General features: G+C 45.7%; 1 protein-coding gene across 2 annotated transcripts in view; it reads left to right on the top strand.

Annotated features, from left to right (window-relative positions):
- Positions 1-1,930: 1,930 nt before the first annotated feature.
- The window catches only part of Tbx19 (T-box 19), a 22,940-nt gene continuing 10,910 nt past the window's right edge, over positions 1,931-13,960 (top strand). Inside the window, exons 1-3 of one of the 2 annotated variants that reach the window (NM_032005.4) lie at positions 1,931-2,338; positions 8,978-9,242; positions 10,568-10,702. In NM_032005.4, the coding sequence (NP_114394.1) occupies positions 2,142-2,338; positions 8,978-9,242; positions 10,568-10,702 (597 nt within the window). In that variant the 5' untranslated portion in view covers positions 1,931-2,141. Of the gene's footprint in view, positions 2,339-8,497; positions 8,637-8,977; positions 9,243-10,567; positions 10,703-13,960 lie in introns of those variants that run through there. The other variant, XM_006497043.2, reaches the window with a different exon arrangement.

The raw sequence follows: 13,960 nt of genomic DNA, 5'->3' as shown, positions 1-13,960 counted from the left end.
CAGGTAAACGTATAGAACCGGAAATAATCATTCCAAGGGAGGTAACCCAGAGCCAGAAAACCAACTGCCACATGTTCTCTCTCAGAGATACATGCTAACTTTCAGGCTTTGATTACGTGACCCACTTGGGAAGGTTAGGAGGTATGGCCTCTTTCGAGGAGGCATGACCCTGGGAGCAGGCTTTCAGATCCCTTCTTAAACCACACCTTCAGTGTACCTTTTTATTGTGTGAGGTGATATATGCTCTGTGGGTCAGGGTGTGGTTATCTTTCGGGTCAGTATATATCCTACCACGTTTTAAAATTATAAATATGTATAGAATTGCAACATCAATTTCCAAATAAAGTGTGGCTCTGCTTGAGTCCCCATCCCCCTCAGCTTCTTTGCCTCAGTAAGTGGACTAATTCATCATGCTAGACATTGGTTCCCTCATACCCAGTTCAGTGCTGCCCACATTTCCCCCTTGAGCAGTGAGTCCTACTACTCTGCCCTCTAGCAGGTCCCTGCCTGGTCCTAGCCATGACTACTGGGTCCCCTCTTCTGGATACTCAACTTTCTCTGTGTCCTTTCCGTCACTGTTGAGATGCCTTCTCAAATCGCCTTTCTACAGCACAGCATCTAATCAGGACCCTCCCCACCCCAGCCCCGCCTCACCTTGCATGGCTTCCTCCACCACTTCGTCCTTTTGCATGATCTTTATTTTCTTACCGTGGCTGATAACCAAACTACTTCATGTCACTTCTTTCCCCTGTCAGATGGGTCGTTCTACGAAGATATCGCTTCTCTTCTATCACTTCTGTGGAGTGCTTAGTAGGTACTCAGTTCATGTTTGGCATCCTCCACATTCAGACTCCCCCTAAGTTTTCTGCTTTTATTTCCCCATTGCTCTGACATTCTTGTTTTCTTTTATAACAAGATAAACCAGCACCCTAGGCTCTCCTAGGGTTGGGGTGTTCCAGCTGTTTTGATGGTCTCCTTCATGGTTTCTACCTCCCCATCCAGCCACCCTGTGCTGTGTCTTTAGGAGAAGTAACCGTTTCTACTAATTACATCCTCAGGGAATAGCGGGACTCAATCCGGAAGGACAGCGTTGGCCACGGCTGTCCCAAAAGAGAACTGGGAGCCTTTTTGGACCAACGATTAGCATCACTCAGTCCAATGATGTAAAACGTTGATTCCCACCCAGGAGGCGCAGAGTTTTTCTTAGAATAGTTCAGGACAAATTACTTTCCCCCTTCCTTTCACTAGGACTGGAGATAAGAGAGACTAGGGGTCTGGATTCGAGGGAGGAAGATCAAAGTTCAAAGCTGAAAATGAAAAGGACCTTAGAGGTAAAAAGGGTGTGAATGTGGGTGGGTACAGTCAGTGGGGAGATGACAGAGGAGCTCCCTAGGGGAAAGAGGTCTGTAGTTCTTTTCCTCCTGACTTCAGTTTCTTGAGTGTAGCATGCAGAGAGACTTCCTTTATTCTCAGGTCTTGTATCTTGGCACAGAGCCCTTCACCCTCAGCATAGACTGCTCTTGTCTGCAGGGCTTCTGTGTCTGTTCAAGTTGCTAGATCAGGGTGGAGGGAGTTCAGCTGACTACTCTGCCAGGACAGCTTGCCCAGACAGCAAGTTTGTGGCTCCCCTGCCAGCACCTCCTTTTCTATAGGTGCCACATGCCACAATTTATACGCAGACATGATTTGACTGATTGTTGCAGTCCGGGCCTGGAATAATTTTAATTAACGGGAAAACGGTCCTCAATACACCGATTAGACCTCTTCAGGTACAACAAGATAAAAGCCTGATAATTTGGATGGAGTACTCTTCTTAAACGTCTACTGTAGGCAGGGCGGCCAATGGGAAAGCCAGGCTGACTCCCACCTGATCCAGTGAGTAATTAAGAGAGCGCTTTTTCTTCTCCACCTCCCCCCACCCTCTCCTCCCTGCTCCCCAACTGAAGCTTAACAGGTTGGTGGTATAATTTGGAGACTTTCAGGGGTGTCACACTGGAAGCTTTAGCAAGAGCCAAGGCATCTTATTCTACTCCCAGACACTGACCAGCTGGGGTCGAAAAGCCAGCAAGTGAGGGAAGGAAGGAGCCGGAGGCAGAGAAAGTGGGAACGGCTCTCAGCAAAGTTTGAAAGGGTCTACAGCCATGAGTGAACTGGCCACACAGAAGGCTGGCGAAGGCACTGTGTCTCGCCTGCTTAACGTGGTGGAAAGTGAGCTCCAGGCAGGGAGGGAGAAGGGAGACCCTACAGAGAAGCAACTTCAGATCATCCTGGAGGATGCTCCCCTCTGGCAGAGATTCAAGGAAGTCACTAATGAAATGATCGTGACCAAGAACGGCAGGTGAGTTTGACTGCAGCCCACTTGTGCTAGCCTTTGCTTGGCGAGGAAGGTAAGACACCTTTGGTAGTAAAGAGGCTACCACTCTTCGTTCAGAGGCAGCAGGCTCTGAACATCTTAAAGACAGTCTCGGCTGGCCGTCACTCAGCCAACTTAATTTCTTTGAGATAATCAGAGCAGTGGAAGATGGAGGCCACCTGTCTTACCTACATGTATTATATGGGGAATTATTTTGCAGGGGAGCATGCCCCATGCATTGGGGAAGTGGACTCAACTGTCAGAAACTGGTATTAATTTTTGAATGACTGTGTCCCCTGGAGCAGACCTGTGTTCAGTCCTGTTCAGATAATGTGAAAGTTGACTTTATTTGGAAACTGGATAGTTTGTTCTTAAGCACAGCACACCTGTCTGTCAGACGATTTTGACTAGTTGAAGACTGGGATTGAAAGGGCCACATGGCCTATCTCTCTCTGCCTGCTTCCTTGTGCATGTTGAGGGAGAATGAGTTTCGATTGTGTGTTTCACATAGTTAGGAAAGCTGGCGTATAATAGGGAATGAAGCTCTAATGCCCAGTTTTAGGAAAGAGAAGTTTTCTTCTTTCATTCTCCCTGCAAAGAGTGGGGATTGTCCATACCGCTCCCTGCTGGCATTTCTCAGATCCTGTGAAGCTTAGCCTGTTAGGCGCCTTTGAGGGAACTTTAAAGCTTGAGCTTAGCAGAGGAGATGCAAATGTTTTGAAAGAGACTCCCACTGCATGCTCACACATCTTTGGGTACCTATGGACACAAAGTACCCGAAGGACATTTTCAGTAGTGTTAGTTGAGCCCAGACTCTTTTTCTTACACCTTGAGAGAAATTTTGCTTAGAGAGAAAAGTTGAAATTAGCTGAACCTCAGGCTGACTTTTGTCGTTGATAAAAAGCCTTCAATTTCTGGTGTCTTAGCTTTGTAATTATGAATAAAACACAGCAACGAAAGAGAGCTGTCCCTTGTACAGCTGGGAGGATTATGAACGTGAGAGCTGTTGCATGACAATAAACTACTGTAAGACAAAGTTATACAGTAAACACACACATTTTATACACTGCGATCACAGTAGCAAAGCTACCAACCTTGTGTAAAAGTGACAGTCTTTTACTTTCCACACAGACTCCCATGTGTGTACTATACATTTATGGCTTTGAATATTTGAAAATTTAATTTCACACGTTTCTTTTCTTTGTATAAAATATTTTTAATTTCAAAGGTCTACCCCACATTCTCAATCGGATTCGGTCCCTTCCAAAGATGAGCGCAGATGCACTTGTGACTCGCAGCTGTCATGTGGGGAGCACTCTGTGTGTGTTGGGTTACTGAGTCACCACGCCGCTAGCTACGTTCCATTGTTTGACCCTGTACGATGATCTAAAGAAGTACAGCCAATAGACAAAGATATGGTTCAAGTATTTTCCTAAAGGCAATAGGATCTTCAGAGGCGTTGCCCAGTCCAAACTGATAGTAAATGATAGCAGAATGTACCTTTGCCACTTGAAAAGAGGGCCTCTTAACCTTTTTTTTTAAACCTCAGAAAAATTTCTTTCAGTATTTAAAGTTCCTTGTGCTTAACGTCACTCCTATTAATTATGTGAATTTGTGTGTGTGTGTGTGTGTGTGTGTGTGTGTGTGTGTGTGTGTAAACAGTGTACTTGTGGCTAAAGTAGTTCTCTGCTGTGAGTGAAATCTTTTTCTTAAATTACCTTACCTCTGCTGAGCTCTTTGGGGTAAAGATTTTCCCAGGCATTGGGCAGTGTGCTTTATGCTTTAGAGGAGGAGGGGCTTCAGGTGTGTGTGTGTGTGTGTGTGTGTGTGTGTGTGTGTGTGTGTGTGTGTGTGAGACATCGATGGAGCTGCTCAGGACCTGCTTTTACTCTCCTTGGGTTTCAGATTAAGACCTACTTTATTCCCTTCCCACAGACCACACCTTTCCAGCTTTATCTTCTCCTCACTCTCCTCTTCCTTCTCTCTCCCCGTCATCTCTTCCCCATGTCTCCTTCTCACCCATTCTTCTCCAGATTCCCATTCCCACCTTCCTCCCAGTCTCCCCAGCAGGTGGGTCAGCCGCCCTTCTCCAGGGGGAGCTGCTTTACCGCCTGGCTCTGTGCATTACCAATGTGTGGAGTTTCCAGAATGTTCGTTTGCTTAGATCAGCGAGCCAAGCCCTGAACACTTGTACTCGAATGGCTCCCTTCTCTCCTCTTTCTGCCTTGCTCCCATGGCAGCACAAAGGAGGAAGAAGAGAAGGTTGCCCCTTAGCCAGGTTCATTTCCATGTCTGGGTAGCCTGGGAACGCCTTTCTCTACTGTTTACAAGTCATATCACAGCTATCTGCACAATCTGCTTCTAACCTGATGCTACCGCTCTCTACCTCTGGTTTCTATGGACTTCACAGCTGCACCTGAGCTCATGCCTGCTTACTTTCATGTATGACATTCATGGGTCATGTGTTTCATAATCATACAACATACATGCACATGAACACACACATGTGCACACGTGCACACACACACACACACACACACACACACACACATACACACACACTCTTCAATCCTGACAGCTCTAGTGAACATCTGATGACAGTTACTATTTGTTTAGCAGAGTGAGGAAAGTGTTTTTGAGCAAGACCTGAATGCTGCCTTGGACTGCCTCTGTTCTTCCTCTCCTTACAAAGCCTGCCTCATCTCTCCCCTCTCTGAAGCCCTCTCTCCTCCTAGCCTCTTTCAGCAAGGCTATCTCCCTAGATTGCTGCTGTCAGTGAAATTGATACTGGAGAGCTAGCTCCACAGTGAAACCAAAGCCAGGTTTGCAGGTAAAACCCAACACCCATGACCCATCACTTACGGTGTTTAGGGACACGTTGCTCACTTTGTCACGTTTCCTCTTTCTTCCCTCTCCTCAACTCCCCACCCCGCTTTGAAGAGACTCTCTTTCAAGGATGAACTAAGTACTGGCAGTCTGTGAGTTAGAGGCTGATTCACCATAGGCTTTTAAACTCCTCAAAGACTCTCGACCCTCTCTGCTTAGTCAAGCTTTGGGGGAAAGTGGAAGGAAAAAAACCACTTTGGATAGATGTGGATTTCATCTCTGATAGCTGAGCCTCGCCCTGAGTGATAACCGCAGGTGTCTGGATGATGTGTCAAAGGTCATTGAGGGTCAAGACATAAAAGGGGGCAGAGGAGATGAGATGGAACGAGGTTAGCTCGGTCTCATCCAGTTCTTTGGCAAGCTGACAGATTTAGTCATTCCTCATTGCCATAACTGTGATTAAAATCCACATGTCCATCTCAAAACTAAGAACAATTATAAAATTCTTGGCAAATGGAACACTAAAGGGTATAAGACAGTTGATCATTCGATCATTTTTCTTTTCTTTTTTTTTTTTGCTTTTGTTTTTGTTTTTGTTTTTCGAGAAAGGGTTTCTCTGTATAGTCCTGGCTGTCCTGGAACTCACTTTGTAGACCATGCTGGCCTCGAACTCAGAAATCTGCCTGCCTCTGCCTCCCGAGTGCTGGGATTAAAGGCGTGCGCCAACATGCCCGGCTTTCGATCATTTTTCATATAGGACCTCCTCCCATGCTTCTTGATTTTAATTAACAGCATCACTGTGTGATATGGTTCATATAACATATTACTCATCTATGTAAGACACACAGTTTAGTAGGCTTAGCATATCCACAGAATTGAGAATCCCTTTCCACAATTCATTTTAGGACATTTTCATTGTCTTCCTTCACCAAAGAACCTCATATCTTTTAGCCATCACTGGCCCACTAGTCTACTTTCTGCCTCTGTAGATTTAGCTATTCTGGCCATGTGACACTTTGTGAAAATGTTGTCACTTAGCCCAGGGTTTTCAAAGTTCCTATATACTGTAGCACACAGGAGTACTGCAGATCTTTTGTGACCAAATAAAACCCTATCAAGTGGATGTAACGTATTTTGCATCTACTCATCATCCAGTGGATTTGCTTTTGTAAAAATGTTGCTATGGCGTGTCTGCAGTCACGTGTTTTCATCTTTCCTGCATACATACAAACGAGGAGTGGAACTCCAGATTAACTTGCAACTCCATATTTAGTCAGACAGACCATTTTTCAAAGTGACTGTATCATTTGAATCCCTCCACAGTGCTCCGAGAGACGCTCCAGTCCATCGCCGTCCTCACCAACATGTTCTGTTGCCCTGCTTTTTGACTGTAGCTGTCCTTGAAGGCATGGAGTGGCATCTTAGTTGTATGCTCTTAGGATGGCTGGTGATGCTGAGTGATACTTGTGCAGTCGTGGTTTCTTTATGTATCAAGTTTATCTCTGACTTTAGAAAGAAGGAGGAAATACCATTATGGGTTTCTTCTTCACACATTATTGAGCTTTGAGACTAAGAACAGCACCCTATATGGACACCCCTATGGGGACGTTTCCATCTCTTTGCCCCAGCCGATACAGCTTTTTCTTCCAGTCTCTTGGCTGATAAGCTTGTTAGAACCTTTGGGCCTTTGTACTAAAACAGGGGCATAGAAGCATCTCCTTGTGGAGAAGGAAGACTTAAACGAGGTGTAACTTACTCTAACCCCTGAGTGTATATGGTAATTATTATCACTGGATAGTGACCTTGCATTAAATTATCTTGTTAACGGTGAGTAGTACTATACAAAGACTTTCTGTGTTTGATGCCACACTGTAGACCTGATGTCACATTGACGTCTTGAGCAGTTGCATCGTTCTGCCCTGTGTGTCTGGGGAACAGATATTCTTTACAGATTTTTCTCTTACTTACAATACCATGCTACTGATGTTATATCTGTCATGGTGCTTTAGTTTGCAAAATGACTGTATGTGTCATGCTTGTGCTATTGTCTGTCTATCTATCTATCTATCTATCTATCTATCTATCTATCTATCTATCTATCTATCAGAGTGGGTCTTCTTATGTTGCCTTGACTGGCCTGGAACTCACTATGTAGACCAGGTTGGTCTTGAACTTGTAGAGATCCACCTGCCTCTGACTCCTAAATGTGACTCTTCCCTTCACTTTACCACTGCCATTAATAATGATTGACCACACTCTATTCTGTGTATATGTGTGTGTGTGTGTGTGCGCGCGCGTGTGTGTGTGTGTTTATAATGTAAAATGAAGTAGAAGAAAGCAAAAATAAACCCCAAAATGTGTCGCTTTAGGAGAAACTTGGGATATGAAGACAGAGACCACTTGCAACCATACCTCCTATTAATAAGAAACCTTCCCAGCGGTTAGAATGACTTCAGGGGTCTCTATGTCATTGATCTAATGTCCATGTTTATCTTTCTTTGCAAATGACACTTTTGTACTCAGTAACTCCTCTACACTGGGCCAAGACTATCAAAATAATTGAAAACATTAAAATTCACAGAGAAGAGGAATAGTTCAATCTGATATGAAGAGAAAACAATGGGGAAACCTCCTTCTACTGCTTCTATGAAGGAAAAGTCAAAAGACACAGGAACAGGGAAGATGTTACATCACCAGCCTTCCTGGTGACCTGAAAGGGAAGTCATCTCAAGGAGGGGAGTGAGGTGGGACTCTCTATTCTCAGCCAGGAATGTGAGAGGGTAGCACATTATCTAATGGGCTTTCTCCCTAGACATTTTATTTGATGCACGCTCCGTCTCATTTACTGAGGCTCGTGTTTCCTCAGGGCAGTTTTATGAAGTTGCGGGAGCTCCGAGAGCTCTGGTTCTTGAGAAGGGTTTATTATGATATTATTATGATTATTATGATATTTATTATGATACCTAGTGAATGCGCCAAGCACCAGCAATCTGCCCTTAGACTTATGGCCTCCATCTGGCCAGCCCTGCTGCCATTCTAGAATCTCACTTTGGGTCACTTTGGACATTATAAGCACATGCATTATCAACCCTGCCCCTGGCTGGCAGGAACCACCTCCCTCTGATCTTTCTTCTGGAAACAGGAAGTCTAGAAAAAACCGGGGACTGAGTGGTGGCTGCTATGTGGTTTCTCTTTGTGGGTGCTCAACAAGCAATAGGGTCAGAAGCCAGATGTTTAGGTAGATGCAAAGAGTGGCAGTGTACTAAAGGGCGGAAGAAGGATCAGTGTATCCATATTTACATCGCCCCTCCCTGTTCAGCCTGTGCATGGGTAGAGGGAGACTCTGGGAAGTCTGCAAGAAAGGAACTCTAACATTCAGCTGAAATCCCGTTTCCCCTGGCTTTTCCACACAGCCATCCACACCCTATATCATCTTTACTCACAACCAGGGTTCTATGTAAGTCTGGGGAGAGCAGGTCTGTAGCATTGGGATGCGAGAGAGAAAGCTTTCTGAGAATGTAGCATCTGAGGACATACTTGTCTGTATGTCCTTCTGTATGAAATGACCAGACTGGTGGTCTGCAGATTTTAACACTCAGAGCAGTGCTTTATAGTCAAATCTCGATGGCAAACGTGTTCCTAAAAGGAGGCTCTGGTAAAACAGTGCTCTCGGCTGCTATCTATGTAGCTTCCCATGCAGACCGTTTCATGGGAGGTCTCAGAGGTGAGGGGCCTCTTGGGCCAGGAGGGGAAGGGGTTCTCTAAGATCCCTACACAGCTGTTTCTGACTTCTTTCAGACGGATGTTCCCTGTCCTGAAGATTAGTGTCACAGGGCTGGACCCCAATGCTATGTACTCTCTCCTACTGGACTTCGTCCGGACCGACAGTCACCGCTGGAAGTACGTCAATGGTGAATGGGTCCCCGCAGGCAAGCCAGAGGTCTCTAGCCACAGCTGTGTCTACATTCACCCCGACTCCCCCAACTTCGGGGCTCACTGGATGAAAGCTCCCATCTCCTTCAGCAAAGTGAAGCTGACCAACAAGCTCAATGGAGGTGGGCAGGTACGCGTGGACTCCCCACACACCAATCAAGAAATATCAAGGGTGCATTTAGGCAATTAGAGAGGTCCTCACCAGCCTCTTTGCCCACAGAAGCCGGTTATTTCCTGGAGTCCAAATGTAAACAGGAATAAACAGCTCTTAATTGGTGCTTCAGTTTTTAATGGACTTCCCGATGTTAAGAGAACGAGAGTGCGCTAGTTTACTTAATCATTGGGCTCTTTTCCGTTTTGTCTTGTGTGTGGTGCTTTTTACCCAGCCTAGGGAGGGAGATGTTTGTGGGTACCGGGCTTTTGTTTTTCTCTCTCCCCCCACTCTTTTTTTTTTTTTTTTGGTATAAGTGGCATGTTGGCAACAGACAAATACCTTAATAAAAAGCTGCTCCTAAATGAAATAATTACTTCTTCTGCTTGGGCATTATGATAATTATCAATAGAATATTGAATCAGCTTTGTGGGTTTTTTTCCAGAAAAAAAAATATAATCCAAACAAACCTTAAATAAGGAAGGTTTTATTTAAAATCTCCAATTAGAGTAAACATGATGTGAAGCCTTCCCCCCTCCACTTCTGTGGCAGGTTGCAAATCTAGCTCCCTGGGTTAGGCTCTTAGTTACTTTATAAAATGCAGACTATTTGGGGGCGTGGGAGATGGGACTGGGGGGGGGGCAGCCTGCTCCTCTCCCCAGCCCTCGTATTTGGCTTTGTGCTGAGTCTGTCCTGGCTCCTTTCTCTTTGTGCTAAGTGGCGGGGACCATGGGAGTTCATAGTTTAGAAGGCAGAAGTCGTGCAATTCCAGGCTTTAGGTGAGCCAGAACGTTCTTTATTAAAGCAGAAATGTGAAGGTTAGTTGTTCCTGCCCTGTTAGATCCCACAGCATGAGGCTTTCAATAGCCTCTCATTTAAATCATGAAGGGTACATTTTGTATAACCCTCTGGTGTCAGACCTCCTTAGCCTGTAGGTACTGTTAACATTTCAAGTTACTGGGATTCTTCATATATGAACAAATACATATTTGAATGGATTGAAATATACATGGTTGGGCTGAACGTAGATGAATCCAGAAAACGGGAGCCTGGATTTAGGTAGATACGGAAAACTTAAGAACAGCGTTTCCTGGGCTGTCTGCTCCTGACTCCAGTGCAGTGCTTGCTGGGAGGGTCTGAAAAACATCTCCCCATTCATCTGACACAGGATTTCATGTGTGTGTCCCTACTCTGGGTGGGGTGCTGAGTTTGAGAGGAACCCAAGGTGCTGGCTAGCCGAGCAACTGTGATACACCGGGCTTAGCTTTGCTTTTCAAAACTTTTCATTTTCTCCCATCCAACAGATAATGCTGAATTCTCTGCATAAATATGAACCTCAGGTTCATATAGTCCGTGTTGGAGGCGCCCATCGAATGGTCATGAACTGCTCATTCCCTGAAACTCAGTTCATCGCTGTGACTGCCTATCAGAATGAGGAGGTAGACGGGTGAACACGAGTGTGTGTGTGTCTATGCCTGTGCCCCCCCCCCCCCCCCCCCCCCGCCTCAACCCGAGTATCGATGTGTGTGAGTGTCACACGGAAGAGCATGTGTTGGAATTGGTGGGGAATCTTTTTATTGCAAGCAAGACTGAACGGAATTTAGAGTTTTGAGGATTCTGACGCTCACATCAGTGATAGGGCTGAACAGCGAGGTGCGGGTAGAGGCTCCAATGCCTGTCTGCCAAAGGCCCGTACGTTAGTGAGCTTTCTGTCGCTACTACAGGTATAGGAGACAATACAGAGAAAGGCTCACCTAGTAGACTGTTTTGGAGACTCCAGTACAGGTCTAAATTACTGTTATGGGGGAAACACCTCCCCAAATTCTTTCCAAGGGCTTGTCTCAGTAATCTGAAGACCTCTGACTACGTCCCATCTCCTCAACATTCCACCAGCTCCCAGGGGCGCCAAGCCTTCACCCATGGGCCTTTGGAACAGTCTCAAGATCCACACTATAGCAGCCCACAAAAAGCAGCCTCCCCTGGAGCTGATAAGACACAGTTGTAGAGTGCTATAAAACCCTGAGCTGTACCGGAAAACCGGAGTCTTTGTTTTGCCAACCTTTCTGAGCAGAGTATGACAGGCAGGGTGGCGGGCAGCTCCTCCTTTCTGTTCTGGAGGCTGTGGGGTCCACACGTGTGTCTTCCTGCGGTTTTTACGAGACTATCTGTTCTGCTTGCCAGTTTTTTCTCTCTGAGCACAGTCAGGTTTTTTCTTTCTTAGTAACTCAAACATTGACTGGGTTTTTTAGAATTTCAAGCCTGGCTTCCCGGTGAACCGCTCTGAGTCCATCGGGTTCTCCAGGGGGCTGTTAGTCCCGAGAATCACCAGGAGCAACTGGGCAGCACTGGATTCTTTTTGATTAAGCTTAAACATAAAAGATAATATAGGTTTATTTAAAAAGACACACAATGATGGATAGCACAGAGTATGCAAGGTAAAAAATAAGAAGTAAAAGGCAAAATGCATTATTTTTGTTTTTGGAAGTGCACTCTTTATGGAAGCTATAACGGCCATCGTTAAAGTGTCCCCTCCCCATTTGCTATGATATGTATGGAGATTTCTTCATATAAATGAGCTCATCTTGTGAACATTAGCTTGAAGTTTCTTTCCTTTCTGCCTTAAACAACTCTGTAGTCTATAGTGGCTCTCTTTCTATGAAATTACAGTCAGGCATATCTCTTTTTTCTTATAATACTTCCAGATCCATGACATTTCATGTAAATACCCTCCTGCCCTCAGCAGAACTTAAGTTGTTTCATTTTCTATTATATATCACTCTGCAGTGAGCACACTAGGTAATCATCATAATTTGCTTGTGTAGTGAACACCTAGATCCCGGCTTGCTCCACGTGAGGAACGTGTGTGTTGAAGACCTTGATAACTATGCCAAGACTGTTCCCCCCAAAGGGCATCACATTGGCAGCCCTTGAGGAAACAGCCTCTTCCTCCTTGGCAAGCTGATAGGTTAAAAATCCAGTAACTTCTGGCTACTTTAACTTAGCCCCCCAGGGGGCGATTTCTAGAATCTGCAGTGTTTTGTTTCCCAGGAAGGGCCTTGGAAATCATCCGGTAGGGAACTGGCATCTTGGTTTCTATAGGTGAAACGATGTTGCAGACCGAGTTCAGGGCAAGTGTGTAGAGTATGTAGCTTCTGTTTTATAAAGTAGTCCAGGCTCTTGGCAGAAGCCTGGCAGTGGGCCAGCAGGAGCAGACCCTCCCACAAGACCCCCCCCCCCCACACACCCCACCCACTGCTGCTGTCTTTCAAGGTGTCTTAGGGTTTCTATTCCTGCACAAACATCATGACCAAGAAGCAAGTTGGGGAGGAAAGGGTTTATTCGGCTTATACTTCCATACTGCTGTTCATCACCAAAGGAAGTCAGGACTGGAACTCAAGCAGGTCAGGAAGCAGGAGCTGATGCAGAGGCCATGGAGGGATGTTCTTTACTGGCTTGCCTCCCCTGGCTTGCTCAGCCTGCTCTCTTATAGAACCCAAGACTACCAGCCTAGAGATGGTCCCACCCACAAGGGGCCTTTCCCGCTTGATCACTAATTGAGAAAATGCCTTACAGCTGGGTCTCATGGAGGCATTTCCTCAACTGAAGCTCCTTTCTCTGTGATAACTCCAGCTGTGTCAAGTTGACACAAAACTAGCCAGTACACAAGGCAACACCCAGTCTCTCTGCTGGCTTTTTCTCCACTTCTCTCTGCGTGGAGTGTGGTTGAAGGGAGTCAGTGTGGCTTTTGTGTCTCTGGGAAGTGTCCCTGTTCTTCCAACCACCTCTCTGCTGCTTGCTGGTAGCCACTGGCTCTTGTCATTCCTGATTTGGGAGATTCTCAGAAACTTTGCCTGGCCACAGGTGCTAGACAGTTCTCTCTGAACCACCTGCCTGTCAGTGGTGACCCCTTTAGCAAACAGGCCCTCAAGTCTGACTTAGCCACTCCTTGGATTTGAGCAACATCCCCTGGAGACAGGTTTCTCTGGTTGTTGAGCAGGTAAGGGGCTGGCTGAGAGAATTTCCTCTGCACCCAGGGCTCCCTCACTTCCACCCAACCTCTCCAGGCTTTACCCAAGAGAAACACCAGGGCAGCTGCTCTGCTCCTTTTTTTTTTAGAAAAAGCTGGACTTTTATACTTTTCTCCCCTCATCCAGAGAGCCATAGGCTCCTGCGGACATCAATATTTTTTTCACTACTTCTTCAAAGTATTTGCTGGATATGAACACATTCTGGCCCTTATCACAGAGGAAACACTGCAATGAACGAAACAGGTACAGACGACATTCTCAGGGCACTTTTTTTTTTTAAAGATTTATTTATTTATTTATTTATTATATGTAAGTACACTGTAGCTGTCTTCAGACACACCAGAAGAGGGCATCAGATCTCATTATGGATGGTTGTGAGCCACCATGTGGTTGCTGGGATTTGAACTCAGGACCTTTGGAAGAGCAGTCAGTGCTCTTACCCGCTGAGCCATCTCTCCAGTCCTCACTCATCCAGAGCAGACAAAAGGATCGGCAAAAGGAAATGGACAGTTTTCTGGCTCAAATGGAAGCAAAATACTGCAAACCTTCCAAAGGAGGGAAAAGAACAGCACTCAAGAAGGAAAAGAAATGATGGAATTTTTCTCTTCCTGGGTCCTTATGTGTCAGTGGTACAGTGTAGACAAAATGATGACAGCCATTAATGTAACC

The sequence above is a fragment of the Mus musculus genome, chromosome 1 (genome assembly GCF_000001635.26).
Source record: "Mus musculus strain C57BL/6J chromosome 1, GRCm38.p6 C57BL/6J".
Classification (NCBI taxonomy): Eukaryota; Metazoa; Chordata; class Mammalia; order Rodentia; family Muridae; genus Mus; species Mus musculus.
Note: the sequence above shows the minus strand (reverse complement) of the source record. Positions and strands in the feature narration are given on the sequence as shown.